The sequence below is a fragment of the Cololabis saira genome, chromosome 1 (assembly GCF_033807715.1).
Source record: "Cololabis saira isolate AMF1-May2022 chromosome 1, fColSai1.1, whole genome shotgun sequence".
Classification (NCBI taxonomy): Eukaryota; Metazoa; Chordata; class Actinopteri; order Beloniformes; family Belonidae; genus Cololabis; species Cololabis saira.
The window spans coordinates 6,258,817-6,274,230 of NC_084587.1; the positions used below are offsets into that span (position 1 = coordinate 6,258,817).

The 15,414-nt window shown below is 42.2% G+C and overlaps 1 protein-coding gene across 1 annotated transcript in view; it reads left to right on the forward strand.

Moving 5' to 3' along the window:
- The window catches only part of rhot1b (ras homolog family member T1), a 43,990-nt gene that overhangs the window by 20,283 nt on the left and 8,293 nt on the right, over positions 1-15,414 (forward strand). The window contains exons 9-16 of the mRNA XM_061732402.1: positions 296-394; positions 474-582; positions 657-777; positions 3,035-3,119; positions 4,191-4,336; positions 8,048-8,148; positions 8,487-8,617; positions 10,723-10,806. Of these exons, the coding sequence (XP_061588386.1) occupies positions 296-394; positions 474-582; positions 657-777; positions 3,035-3,119; positions 4,191-4,336; positions 8,048-8,148; positions 8,487-8,617; positions 10,723-10,806 (876 nt within the window). The remainder of the gene's footprint in view (positions 1-295; positions 395-473; positions 583-656; positions 778-3,034; positions 3,120-4,190; positions 4,337-8,047; positions 8,149-8,486; positions 8,618-10,722; positions 10,807-15,414) is intronic.

Genomic DNA, 15,414 nt, shown 5'->3' on the forward strand with positions numbered 1-15,414 from the left:
TATATCGAGTATCAACATTCAGCTAGAAAATATCGAGATATGACTTTTGGTCCATATCGCCCAGCCCTACCGGGACCAACGACTTGCTGATGGTTGCTGTTGATCCGGAGACCAACCTTGTTAAAGGAGAGCATCTTTTCTAACAGGTGTATTCTTCTTGGGGCGACTAAGCTGAGCTTCACTTACTCAGACGTGGTTGTGGGAGGAACTGAGGAGGAAATGACCCGTTTCATCAACTCTGGGTTCTGGGAGACTGTTTCTAACTCATCTTTGTGTTTGTTGACATCGTTCCCAGATGAAGCCTCTCTGCGTTAAAGCTCTGACTCGGATCTTCAAAGTGTCGGACCTGGACAACGACGGCGTCCTCAACGACGGCGAGCTCAACTTCTTCCAGGTACGTCGGCTTCATCTCCTCTTCTGGGAGGGATCCACTTCCTGGCGGGTTTTTGACACCGCCTTTGCTCGCCTCACAGCGGACCTGCTTCAACGCTCCGCTGGAGCCGCAGGCGTTGGAGGACGTGAAGAGCGTGGTGAGGAAGAACCTGGTGGACGGCGTCTGCGACAGCGGCCTCACTCTGACAGGTGGGGTTCAGCGTTTCAGGTGCACGCCGGGTGCCGTGTGGCAGCGCTGGTTCTGACTCTGCTCTGGCCTGCAGGTTTCCTGTTCCTGCACACGCTGTTCATCCAGCGAGGACGACACGAGACCACCTGGACCGTGCTGCGCAGGTTCGGCTACGACGACGACCTGGAGCTCAACCAGGACTACCTGTTCCCCCCGTGAGTTTCTCCCAGACGATCATTTCCATCATCAGGGTGGCGACAAATTATCAATGACTTTGTCAGAAGACTCGATGACAAAACGCGTTATCAACAAATTTAAGGAGGGATTATTAGTTGGTGATGTCATCAAACGCCAGTTTCGTGCTGGTGGTTGGCTCTTACCACACTTTTCTCTAATGAGATCATCAATATAACAGCTTAAATAAATAATATTTTGACCCCAAGGCGTTGACGCCACAGATTGTGGTTCTGAAAAGTCTTTTAAATTCTTCTGAGCAACAAAGTTTGTCCATTTCACAAGTTAATTAAATCACAGATACTCGACAACAATCGGAGGCTAATTTTAAAACCCAATAGCTAAATAAAATGTTTTTGTGCGCAATTCATAATCTGATTAGTCGCTTAATCGTTTCAATAATTGATAGATGAATTGACTTTAAAAGCAGTCGATTAGCAGGGCTATTTGACAGAAGTTGTATTATTATATATATTCAGTTATTATCTGTCTGTGTTCTTGTGCCGTTCACTTTAAACGCACTTTAATCAAAGTTTAAATGTGAACGTTGTTCAAAAATATTCATTAAATGACCATAAATAGTTTAATCTGCGAGTGTTTTCCTTTAAAATCACAAATATACGCAGCTTTTCATTAGAAAAATATCAAACACAGTAACAGGAAACACCTTGTCTGAGATCTTTGAGGGTAAACTAACACAAATAAATCAGAAGAAACACTTAATAATTGCTCGTTAACTGTAAGTGAGATAATCTATTTAATTAATAGTGATATTGATCTTAAGTCATACCACCCTGCCGTACTCCGAAACTACCTAAAAAAAAAAAAAAAAAAAAAAATCCAGATTACAGTTTGCAGCTGGTTATTTATTAAACTTTAGAGATCCGTCCTCTCGTCCGATCAGACTGAAATGAAACAGATCATTGGTGTATTTGGAGGACTCGGGCTTACAGAACTCAGAACCAACATTAATGTGGAGCTACCATCTTTATAAAATAGATGGCATGAAGGCAAAAAATCTTGTGGACGAGAAGAAACTTTTCAAGACTTCAACCAACAAGTCAAAGCCATAATTATCTTTCTCTTCTTTACGTCATGAATCTGATTCATTTGGAGTTTACTTTGATTTCCGCGGGGCAGTAGCAAAGCATGTGATGTAGGCAGGGCCAGGACCAGTGGGAATGCCAGTGAAGTACTGTGATTGGTTTAGCAGTGAAACATGCAGAGGTGTCAAGTAACGAAGTACAAATACTTAGTTACCTTACTTAAGTAGAAATTTTGGTTATCTATACTTCACTGGAGTAATTATTTTTCAGACGACTTTTTACTTTTACTCCTTACATTTTCACGCAATTATCTGTACTTTTTACTCCTTACATTTTAAAAACAGCCTCGTTACTCTATTTCATTTGGGCCTTTAAATAAAAACTATCCAGTTAAATTGCTCCATCCGGATAGAGTGAATTTGGTTGTGGTTGTTTCAGATGTTCTTGTCCAGTTTTGTTCTTACATCCGTTCCCTCAGATTCCTGCAACTAAACTTGGATGTACATTCCAATAAAGGTTAGGATAAATGATAACATGAACATGAAGTTTGACTTTTTGCACCATTACAATACAATAATAATAATAATAATAATAATAATAATAATAATAATAGGCAACTAGTCATCATATCTGCTGCTCTCTGAAACACATGTTAATGCTCAATAGTACACGTATATGGTTCTTTAATATATTTAAATTATACTAAGATACATTCATTTTCAATGGCTTTTGTCCTTAATGGCTTTTTCCCCCTTACATTACTTTTATACTTTAAGTAGTTTTGAAACCAGTACTTTTATACTTTTACTTGAGTAAAAAACTTGAGTTGATACTTCAACTTCTACAGGAGTATTTTTAAACTCTAGTATTCTACTTCTACCTGAGTAATGAATGTGAATACTTTTGAAACCTCTGGAAACATGTCGGTCCAAGATGTTATTCGTGATTTTTACGTCCATCTTGGTTGTTGTCAATAATGGCACCCCAGAAACTCCTGCACGGATCGTCCTGCGCCTTTGCAGTTGGCTCGGTACGTTTTGTACCGATAGGAATGACTGTGAATAAAAGGGATAGAATGGGTGGTGCTGGTCAGGGGAAGTTGGCGGGGGTCTCATTATTTTAGTAAACAACTTAAATGTTTAATCTGTTGCTTTCGTGGCCACATGTGAGCATTTATTTCTATTTCCTTTAGGCTGAAGATTCCTCCAGACTGCACGACCGAGCTCAACCACAACGCCTACCTCTTCCTCCAGAGCGTCTTTGACAAACACGACAAGGTGAGAGCCGGGTCTGTCTTTACTTTACCCTCCGCCCTTTTGAGACGCTGAAGCTGGAAGCTGCTCAGCGCCCAAGAATACGCTCCCGGTCCCGGCGCCGCGTCCCCACCGAGGGGCGGTTTAACCTGCTGGCACCGGGGTGGGATTTGCAGGGGGATAAGGTTAAGGATCAGGTTAGAAGTGAGGACAGTGAGTGAAAGTGACAGCTTGTGCCGAGATCTGTCTGTCGTAGTGATTAGTTTCCGCCCGTGAATGTTGAGCTTCAGCCTCTCGTGTAGGGCTGGGGATCGATTCAAATGTCAAGAATCGATTCGATTCCGATTCTTAAGATTCAGAATCGATTATCAAGATTCGATTCCGATATTGATTTGGGTTAACGTTATTAAAACTGTTTTTTGAGCTGTTGCATGAATTATATGACTGTAGTTATGCAAAAATCTTACTACAAGTATTATATTGAGATTAAACAGCAAGTATTGCAGCTAATGATGCTGTAAGGACCAATCAGCTCCCAGAATGCTGATAGAACTGCTTTCAGAAACATCATGTGGGTCAGAATTACCAAACAGATCCAGGGAGGAAACAGAGACGGATGAAATCGGTTTTATTTTTTCCCACATTCCGTTTTTATTTGTTCCATTTTCGGTCTATTTTGGTTTTTAATTTTTGAGCATTTGGTTTTTATCATTTTTTGCAAATGTAACCCCAAGACACTATATAAAGTAATGAAATATAGACAATTTATGCAATTATAACCTAACACTTTAATGTTTTCATACCTTTAAACATATTTAAAGGCAAAAACATGGCAACAGTTATTCTCGTGTCCAACAAAACATTCCTTTTTTGGGGATAAACAAAAAAATAACCAAAAGTTGTACATTTAATGATGAAAAAAAAAAAATACATAAATAAATAAAATTAAAAAAAAATAAAAAAAAATCGATCTTTAGACATATGAATCGATTTTTCGGAATTAATATGAGAATCGATTTAAAATTGGAAAATCGATTTTTTCAACACAGGCCTACTCTCGTGTTTGTTTACTGGGCTGTATTTTCTGATTTTCAGGACCGTGACTGTGCCTTGTCACCCGAGGAGCTGAAGGACCTGTTTGATGTGTTTCCCTACATGCCCTGGGGCCCCGATGTCAATAACACCGTCTGCACTAACGAGCAGGGCTGGATCACCTACCAGGGGTATCTCTCCCAGTGGACGTAAGTTAACAGCATCTGCAGGAGATCTGTCTCCGGCCTTCTTGTTCACTCGGTCAGTGTGGACAGTGGCGGATCTGAGAAATTTGGGGCCCAAGGCAAAGGCAGACATGGGGCTCTTCTGAAACTTCTGAAACTTTTCCTCCACTGGGCGTCTTTTCATCTTTGTGTTGTGTTTTCTCTTCTCGATTACGGTACTCTTATCTTTCTCTCTTGCCACTTTGCGCCATTTGTTTTCATTTTGCCAACGTTTTCTTGGTTCCATTCTGCACATGTGCAGTAAGACGGACCGATCAAATGTAGTGGACCCTGAAGGGGGGGCCCCGACACACACACATAATACATTCTGCTGGCACTTTAGCGAGAGGATTTTAATCATAAATATAACCAGTGGCGGTTTGTCAATAGGGGGCGCTAGGGCGCCGCTCCCATTAAATTTACAGGAAAAAATATACACAGTACACATAAATTACGTAATAAAAAGTAATTATCACATCTGTGCACTCATAAAATGTTTCTGACTTTTAATTTTTCAAGCCTTCCCCTCCCATACTGGGTTTATTCCGAGTTTTTGTGCAGACTGAAATACAGAGGGTTGCAAAAGTATTCACCCCCCTTGAACTTTGTGACCTTTTGCCACATTTCAGGCTTCAAACATAAAGATATAAAACTGTAATTTCTTGTGAAGAATCAACAACAAGTGGGACACAATCATGAAGTGGAACGAAATGTATTGGATATTTCAAACTTTTTTAACAAATAAAAAACTGAAAAATTGGGCGTGCAAAATTATTCATCCCCCTTAAGTTAATACTTTGTAGCGCCACCTTTTGCTGCGATTACAGCTGTAAGTCACTTGGGGTTTGTCTCTATCAGTTTTGCACATCGAGAGACTGAACTTTTTGCCCATTCCTCCTTGCAAAACAGCTGGAGCTCAGTGAGGTTGGATGGAGAGTGTTTGTGAACAGCAGTTGTCAGTTCTTTCCACAAATTCTCCATTGGATTCAGGTCTGGACTTTGACTTGGCCATTCTAACACCTGGATATATTTTTTGTGAACCATTCCATTGTAGATTTAGCTTTATGTTTTGGATCATTGTCTTATTGGAAGACAAATCTCCGTCCCAGCCTCAGGTCTTTTGCAGACTCCATCAGGTTTTCTTCCAGAATGGCCCTGTATTTGGCTCCATCCATCTTCCCATCAATTTTAACCATCTTCCCTGTCTCTGCTGAAGAAAAGCAGGCCCAAACCATGATGCTTCCACCACCATGTTTGACAGTGGGGATGGTGTTTTGAGGGGGATGAGCTGGGTTGCTTTTACGCCAAACATAACGTCTTGCATTGTTGCCAAAAAGTTAGATTTTGGTCTGATCTGACCAGAGCACATTCTTCCACATGTTTGTGTCTCCCCGGTGGCATGTGGCAAACTTTAAACAACACTTTATATGGATATCTTTAAGAAATGGCTTTCTTCTTGCCACTCTTCCATAAAGGCCAGAATTGTGCAGTATACGACTGATTGTTGTCGTATGGACAGAGTCTCCCACCTCAGCTGTAGGTGACCTCTGACCTCTGCGGTTCATCCAGAGTGATCATGGGCCTCTTGGCTGCATCTCTGATCAGTCTTCTCCTTGTATGAGCTGAAAGTGTAGAGGGACGGCCAGGTCTTGGTAGATTTGCAGTGGTCTGATACTCCTTCCATTTCAATATTATCACTTGAACAGTGCTCCTTGGGATGTTTAAAGCTTGGGAAATCTTTTTGTATCCAAATCCAGCTTTAAACTTCTCCACAACAGTATCTGGGACCTGCCTGGTGTGTTCCTTGTTCTTCATGATGCTCTCTCTTTAAACGGACCTCTGAGACGATCACGGTGCAGGTGCATTTATACGGAGACATGTTTACACACTGGTGGATTCCATTTATCATCATTAGTCATTTAGGTCAACACTGGATCATTCAGAATCCTCACTGAACTTCTGGACAGAGTTTGCTGCACTGAAAGTAAAGGGGGTGAATAATTTTGCACACCCAATTTTTCAGTTTTTTATTTGTTAAAAAAGTTTGAAATTTCCAATACATTTCGTTCCACTTCATGATTGTGTCCCACTTGATGTTGATTCTTCACCAAAAATTACAGTTTTATATCTTTATGTTTGAAGCCTGAAATGTGGCAAAAGGTCACAAAGTTCAAGGGGGGTGAATACTTTTGCAACCCATTGTACATAGGTTTCAATGGCGAGGGGCGCCGGCCAAATGAGTGTGTATTGTATGTTCTTAAACCTTTCTTCCATGTGACTTCATGCTGGTCTCTAATTGGTTACTCAAAGCCTCTCCTCCGGGCGCAGCTCTCTGCGCCCGTGGCCAATCAGCGTGTTTTCTGTCATTCTTCATCCAATCTGATTGATTCATGAGCTGTCAATCAAAGTCACACCCCTGACATTGTAGACGCGCGACTGTATCCGTCATTCGCTACAAACAGAGTCACGACAAGACAGGAGACAATGGCAGCAGAAAAACAAAATTAGGTTGTTTCATTACAAAATAATAATTTAACAAGTAATAATAATACAAATAATATATATAATATGTATTATATTATATTAATATAATATAACAAATAATAATATACTAATAATAATAATAACAAGTATAGTTTATAGTTGTGTTGTAATCCCCACTCGCCAGTGCGCCCCCCCAAAAATTTTTATCACCAGCCGCCACTGAATATAATTCATACGCCCAAATAAGCAGTGTTGGGAATAACAGCGTTAAAAATAGCGGCGTTAAAAATAGCGGCGTTACTATCGCCGTTTTTTTTTCCCCCAGTAACAGGTAATCTAACTAATTATTACTATTTCAAACGTGACCCATCTGACTCACCTCAACCTGACTCACTCAGAATGATTCGTCGGATAACAGCAATTAGACATCATGTCAGTGTGTAGTAATGCGCCACATTTCACTGTCAGTAACGATAACGATGTTGTAACGTTTGAAATAGTAATTAGTTAGATTACCCGTTAATGGGAAAAAATAACAGCGTTAGTAACGCAGCTACACCGTTATTCCCAACACTGCAAATAAGTAATAACTGTATTACCCATGACCGATGAGGATTTTTAAGGGGCCCCTCAGGAACTTGGCAACCGCCTAGTTTTGCCTAATGGTACGTCGGCCCCTGAGCGTAGATATCTTTGAGGGAGGGCGGTGTTGTCCCGATGATCAGGATGGACTTGGTCTGTAGCAGTTAACCAGCAGGGGGCGAGGAACTTCCTGAGGGGCTTCGTGTGTTGGTGGACCAGGAGATGTCGGCTGAAATGCGTGACCCAAGGAACGTAATGCTGTCCCCTCCTTAGAGAGGGGTGAAGGGTCTCACTGGATTTCCTAAAATCCACCATAAGTTCCTTGGTTTTTGTCATGTTGAGCGCGGTATTCATAAAAGGTTGTGGGCCACGGACAAGTAAATCAGCGGGCTCCTCCCCCTGAAAGGACCGCAGGTCAGAAGGCTGATTTAACTTAAACTTGAAGGAACTAATTATGTAATTCAGAATAACTGTGCCAACTGAGCAGTGAAAGGGAAGACCAGCCAGTATTTGAATAAAGTAAGCAATGTACTGACCTCTGGTTGATTATAAACTGTACTTTTCACTGGTATGTGGTTTATAGTCCAGATTAATATGTGTAGTTTCCCTTCAACGTCCTCTCTTGTTTAGGTTGACGACTTATCTGGATGTCCAGCGATGTCTGGAGTATTTAGGTTACCTCGGTTACTCAATAATCGCCGAGCAGGAGTCACAGGCAGCAGGAATAACAGGTGAAACATCTTATTTTTACTGATTAATTCAATATAGATTACAAATTTAGATTGATGTATTACTTTAAAGTGTCATGTCGAGGGAAAACATCTTTATTACTCCAGAGGAGTGCCCCCAGGCTCAGTAATCGGGCCCCTTCTCTTTGTCTTTTACACCCGCTGCTATGCAGATGACACACAACTCTACCTGTAGTCCTTAGACGACCAAAGATATGACTTCAGTCCTCAGGATAATGCAGTTACCATGCAGTTATCCGTGGCTGACTGCAGCCATGTTTAGAGTACGTCAACAGTCTAAGCTGATCCTCTGATACCCGTTTGTTTGCCCCCACTTGCAGTGACCAGAGATAAGAAGATTGACCTGCAGAAGAAGCAGACGCAGCGCAGCGTCTTCCGCTGCAACGTCTTTGGAGACGTAGGAAGCGGGAAGAGCGGCTTCCTCCAAGCTTTCCTGGGTAGAAACCTCATGGTAAGCAGGAAGGAGTACGAGTATCCATGGCAACCAGGTGGAGTGATTAGCTATGATTATCTTCTTACGATGGCCGAGAGGTGGGCTGTGTTAACGCATCGTAGGTTGGGCTGTGTTAACGCATCGTAGGTCGTTAAAGTCGACGTGTAGTAAGCCCGAAGAGCAGGGAGTCGAGAGTGACGTCAACATGGGGCTAATTGTGATTCTTGGAGGAGAATCTGCATCAGCATCCTTGAAGTGGGGGGTACCGGTGAAACGGTGGGAGCAGTGCTCCTTTAAATCCACCCCAACACTGATTAATACCCTGAAAATGAATCTGTGTTCATTAGGAATGGGCGATATTTTACCGTTCACGATAAACCGTCAAAAAAATTCCCCACGGTAAGAATTTGTCATCTTGCGGTAAAAACGATAAATTCCTGTTGATGACGTTTTTGTGTGAAGCTGATTTATGGTTCTGTGTTAAATCCACGCACAACGTACGTGAAGGAAGGAATGAAATGAGCCAGAAAGAAAGAAAGATAGAAAGAAAGAAATGAGCCAGAAAAATAGAAAGAAAGAAAGAAAGAAAGAAAGAAATGAGCCATAAAGAAAGAAAGAAAGAAATGAGCCAGAAAGAAAGAAAGAAAGAAAGAGAGAGAGAAAGAAAGAAAGAAAGAAAGAAAGAAAGAAATGAGCAAGAAAGAAAGAAAGAAAGAAATGAGCCAGAAAGAAAGAAAGAAAGAAATGAGCCAGAAAGAAAGAATGAAAGAAAGAAAGATATGAGCCAGAAAGAAAGAAAGAAAGAGAGAAAGAAAGAAAGAAAGAAAGAAAGAAAGAAAGAAAGAAAGAAAGAAAGAAATGAGCCAGAAAGAAAGAAAGAAAGAAAGAAAGAAATGAGCCAGAAAGAAAGAAAGAAAGAAATGAGCCTGAAAGAAAGAAAGAAAGAAAGAAAGAAAGAAAGAAAGAAAGAAAGAAAGAAAGAAAGAAAGAAAGAAAGAAAGAAAGAAAGAAAGAAAGAAAGAAAGAAAGAAAGAAAGAAAGAAAGAAAGAAAGAAAGAAAGAAAGAAAGAAAGAAAGAAAGAAAGAAAGAAAGAAAGAAAGAAATGAGCAAGAAAGAAAGAAAGAAATGAGCCAGAAAGAAAGAAAGAAAGAAAGAAAGAAAGAAAGAAAGAAAGAAATGAGCCAGAAAGAAAGAAAGAAAGATATGAGCCAGAAAGAGAGAAAGAAAGAAAGAAAGAAAGAAAGAAAGAAAGAAATGAGCCAGAAAGAAAGAAAGAAAGAAAGAAATGAGCCAGAAAGAAAGAAAGAAAGAAAGATATGAGCAAGATAGAAAGAAAGAAAGAAGGATAAATTCCCGTTGACATTTTTGTGTAACAAACATGGCGGATCTGATAGTGAGGACCTTGAGTCATTCCAGTTTTGCAGTACAGGTGTAACTCATTTAATTGTTTTTTATTAATTCAATTTAATTGGTGTAGTTTAGTAGTATTTAGTATCTTTTAGAACAGTGTTTTGGCTCCAAAGACTGAATGTGGTGATAGATTTATAGTTACAAAGGTGGAGTTGAATTGGTATTTCTTTTATTGTCATTTTTATTGTTATCGGGATTGGGATCGTGATACATTTTTTAGTCCATACCACCCATCCCTAGTGTTCATTAAACAAGCCCTGAATTAATGTAGGCCTGTGGCTCAGTGGTGCCTCTCTGCACTGGGACATCCTCTCCGGCACACGCTTAATCCAGCTGAACCTGTACACATATATACACATGTACATATACACGTACACATACCCTCACCGACGTCGACATGCACCCGTACACACTTATAGTTTGTATTTGAAAAACAAGTGACGAGGATTTGGTGACTCAGCAGTTTGAAGACTGCAGAAATGTCTGCAGTCTGCAGAAATCATGGATCATGTGGAGCAACGCGCTCCGCTCAGACGATCCAGACGGTTTGTAGGTGGGAGCAAGCGTTTTAAATGCAAGAGAGTTGAGAGTTGAGGAAGGTCGTAGGTCACAGATGCATGACCACAGCAGACTCTAGCTGGACCACCGGACTCGTGCAGAGATCACGTGTTTGTTTTTGTTGCCACGTTTGAACCCTTTTCTGTCTTCTCAGCGGCAAAACGCGATTAAAGACGAGCACCGGTCCTACTACGCCATCAGCACAACCTACGTCTACGGCCAGGAGAAGTACCTGCTGGTGAGTATCAACACTTTCATGTTCAGTCATCAGAAATGTCAACAGTATGAGAAGATTCAGTATTCTGAACAGGTTCAGAAAGAGTTAGATATAAAAGTTGCAGTAAAAACCTGGAGCAATCATTTTGTCTGTTATGTTTATTGCTCCGTTGCATTGTTGTTGCTTTGCTGAGGTTTGCAGGAATCTTCTCCTGCAGAAAAATAAAAAAAGATTTTGTGCTTGTGTTGTTCTCTCAGATGTATGTCGCTTTGGATAAAAGCGTGACAGTAGTAGTAGTAGTAGTAGTAGTAGTAGAAGTATTATTATTATTACGTTTATTGAACAGGGACAAATGTATCAAACATTAAACATAAAAAATACGAAACAGATGTCATACATACAGGTTTCTAGCCAGAGCTAATTTGCAACCCCTGTCCCTGGTAAGGCCTTTACTTAAATTTCGAAAGCAGAGTTAAAACAGTACAAAACCATTAAAATACTAAACATGCAAAACAGAATAAAAACAATACAAAGACAAGAAGCAAAAACACAAACCAAATAAGGACATAAAACGAAAATAATACAGTGGTACAGTATGTTAAAGTCAATGTTCACAAGCTTGTTTCAGTTTCAGCCATTGTTTTACTCGTACGCTAAAAACCGTAAGCTCTGTCAATATTTTGATTAGTGGTGAGTAGTAGTAGTGGTGGTAGTAATAGTGGTAATAGTAGTAGTAGTGGTGGCACGCCCGCCGATAGGGGGGGACAAACGGGTCTGTTGTCCCGGGCCCAGGTTAGGGAGGGGCCCAGAACTGGAAAAAAAAAAATAAAAAAAAAAAATATATATATATATATATATATTTATTTATTTATTTATTTTTCTCATTAAATTATGGAATCATTTTTCAAAATGTTTCAAAATATGCCTATTTGTGGAAAAAATATGTAGTATTTGAGTTACATAAAAGCTTGTTATTTGTTTTCTTCCTAATTGTCCTTGTGGTCAAGAACCCCCAACAAAAAATGGTTTGGCCGCTGATCAAAATTTGATGTTATCATTTAATTCAACCATTAGAATGGTTAAAATGTCCGGTCAGCACGAGTCCGGTGCTCAGAAAAGAAGAGAAAAGAGAGAAGAAAATACAGGCCTCATAGATTCTCTATACAAATATTTTAAAAAGGTGGTGACGGTGAAGCTGGAATTAATAAAGTCAGCGTAGAGCAAAGTAAGAAACATCGCAGCCAACGTTTACCAACCTTGTAACTTAACCTAACAGGCTAGCTCTAATGTTAACGTCCATTAGCTTGTATAAAAACCTGAAGAGCAGAGGGAGAGGAGAGGAAGAGGGAGAAGGAGAGATCCGGGTGCAGGGGGGCCCATCTTAGATTATTTTGTCCGGGGCCCAGGCAAGACTGTCAGCTGGCCTGAGTAGTGGTGATAGTAGTAGTGGTCGGGGCTATGACATTTGTTGGTGCGGTCGGGATCATGTTCTGATGTATGATCCAGTAGTAGTAGTAGTAGTAGTGGTAGTGGATGATCCAGCTTTAGCCGCGGCCCTTTCAGAGAGACGGCCTGGTAACCGAGCCCGGGTCACAGCTCCACCTCCCTCGACCTCTTGGAAGTTTCTCACATGCAGCTTTGCAAACCCGAGCCGTGCGGCGTCTCCTTTTCAGAGGGAAAAGCCGTCCAGAAACAAACCAGACTTGTTAAGTCCTCCTCTAATTTTACTCTGGTGAACCTGAGCATTTAAGACGTTACGTGAGGACTGCAGCTCTTCTCTACGATGGTTGCTGATGTCTTACGTGAGACCACGGCGGTCCGGCCCACCCCGAGGTTCTTAACTTAGCTGCTCAAATAAGCCTCTTATCTTCCACCAGCACTTCCTCTCACTTCACCATCAGCGTCGCACCGCTCACTCTGGGGGGGTCGGCTTTGCTCGGGCAGGTTATGAGCTGCAGAGCAAAATAACCTGCAAAAATCGTCTTCAAGTGAAGCGTTTGAAACCGCCTTTGTCCGTCAACCTCCTGTTTATTTCCCGTTATGTGTAGTTTTTGTGTTTCTGAGATTTTGGAGAGAGTAGTTAGTAATCCTGTGTTCAAGATGGAAATAAAAGAGTTTTTCATTCTATTTCACAAAGATGACTTAATTGTGTTTTATGGAAATTCAGAACAAGAATCCACATATGTGGACATCATTTTTCTCTAAGAGTACTTCATATCAAAAGATGATGCTTAGTTTTTATTCTAATTAGGTTCCAATAAGCCCAAATAGCCAAGATAAATAAAAAATGCATGGAAAAAATCAGCTTAGGCCTCTAGAGGTTAATAAATATGACTTGATTGCAGAAAAAAGAGCAACATTAGAGCGCTCTTCCTAAGCCTCCGGCCATCGGTCGTGGTTTATGTGGCAGAAGCGTCAAACCGAACACCAAGTACATCCCGGGCCTGAATGAGAGTCTCAGCTTGTGACCCATGTGACCTTTAGCAGGGGTCGCCTTGCCGTTTGGCTTTGATCTCTCTATCAGAGTCCACACGGACGTAGGCGGTGCCCCGGTCTGCTGGCCGATCTCTGACCCCCTCTGGTGATCCAAACCCTGGGATACTTGAGCTCCTTTGTTTGAGGCAGCGCCTCGCTTGAGACCACAGAGGTCCGTTTCTGACGGAGGGCCAAGGCGCTGACTCCCACCTCCCACATTTACCCCTTTTCCCCCAAACCGGTTCCAGGGCTGGTTCTGGTTCACAACTCGCTCAACTTGCGAACCACTTTGCTTTTTCATAGCTCGGATGCTAAGAGGAGCTGCGTTTGCCTTGGTGTGAAAGTTGAAGCAACAACCAGGTATCTGCTCTAATAGGACCTGGTCCACGTAGCTCCACATCTCTAAGGGTGCTTTCACACCTGTCCCGTTTGGAGCAGTTGTTCTGAAACAGGGAGCGTTTCCCCCCAAAGATCGGTTCATTTGGTATATGTGAACACAGCAATCGCGCTCTGATGTGGGACAAAACAAGCGAGCCGAAATCTCCTAGGAGAGGAGGTCTCGGCTCGCTTCCATTCCAGACCTGGAGCGGTTTGTTTGCAGTGAGAACATAATCCACACAGCACACAGAAACACACAGAAACAAACTAGCCACACATGTTACGATGCTCCATAGTTGTTGTTTTTCCCGGGGTACGGAAAAGGAAACTCCTTCCGTGTTCATTTCTGACCAATGAGAGAACAGTTGGTTTGCGCATGGCATTTGTTAACAGCTTTGAACCGCTACAGACGGTTGCCTTGTGAACACAAACGCCACAAACGAAACAACTGCATCGATTTAGCCCCTGAATCGGAACAAAACAAATGGGCCACAGGTGTGAAAGCACCCTAAAAGACAGGTTGTCTCCTCCTCAGACCACTGCTGCTTTGCTGCATCCAGATTAATTGGGTCACCAAATTTTGCACCAAGCCAGGCCTGGCGAAAAATATGATATTTCATGGTTTGCATTAATGGGCGTGGCCTAATGGCTCAATACAGTTTGACGTACATGCACGAGAATCGGTACACACCTGTATCATGTCGCAACTTAAAGAAAAGTCTCTTGGCGCCATGGCCGAAACCGAACAGGAAGTCGGCCATTTTGAAGTAATCATGGAATTTTTGGCGCAATTTATGCCACTTCTTCGGCCGTTAATGCCCCGAACCGTAACGTGCACCCAGGTGTGTTATACATCAAAATGTGCGTCTAGATCCTGCGACGACGCGCATTACTTTTCTCTTTCTCTTTTTTTTTTTTTTTTTTTTTTTTTTTTATACCTTGTCTGCACACATATTATTGATTGATACCATGACGGTAGAAACCAAAAGTGTATATATGTGCATTATTACTATATGTAATATATACATATATATACGCACACATATGCGTACACATACATAAATATACACATACAAACCCAGTGTGTTTTTTTTTTTTGGGGGGGGGTGGGGGGGGGGGGGGGGGTGACGACATCCACTGCCAATCCAGGAAGCAGGAACACACGGAGACACACGTCAAGCACTGGAAATCTGCAACAAAAAACCACAAACAAAGCACGAAACCGGCACGGAGCCGACCAAAACACGAACAGCAATCGACCCAAATCTTGAGATCTGATCGCAGTCTGAGCTAAGCTACTGCTACCTAAACCCAAAAACTAGAGAGCCAGCATGCAGGTGAACAAGCCAGTGTGTGTGTGTGTGTGTGTGTGTGTGTGTGTGTGTGTGTGTGTGTGTGTGTGTGTGTGTGTGTGTGTGTGTGTGTGTGTGTGTGTGTGTGTGTGTGTGTGTGTGTGTGTGTGTGCATGTGACTAAATGACTATATGTGTGTGTGTGTGTGTGTGTGTGTGTGTGTGTGTGTGTGTGTGATAAACCAAAGAAAGCTCCACCTGAAGTGTATCTATAGTGGGGGAGGGGGGGGAGCGACCCCGCCACCCGCGAGACCAGAGGCCGACAAGGAAGAGCCCGGAACCCAGGCCACCGGCAAACCCCACAGAGGGGAGAAGTAGGAGGGAGGCAACCCACCGCCTGCGAGGCCCCCCCCCCGCCCGGCGGCGGCCGAGGGGGCCCGCGGGCGGGGCCCCCACGGCGCGGGAAGAAGCAGCCAGGGATCCCG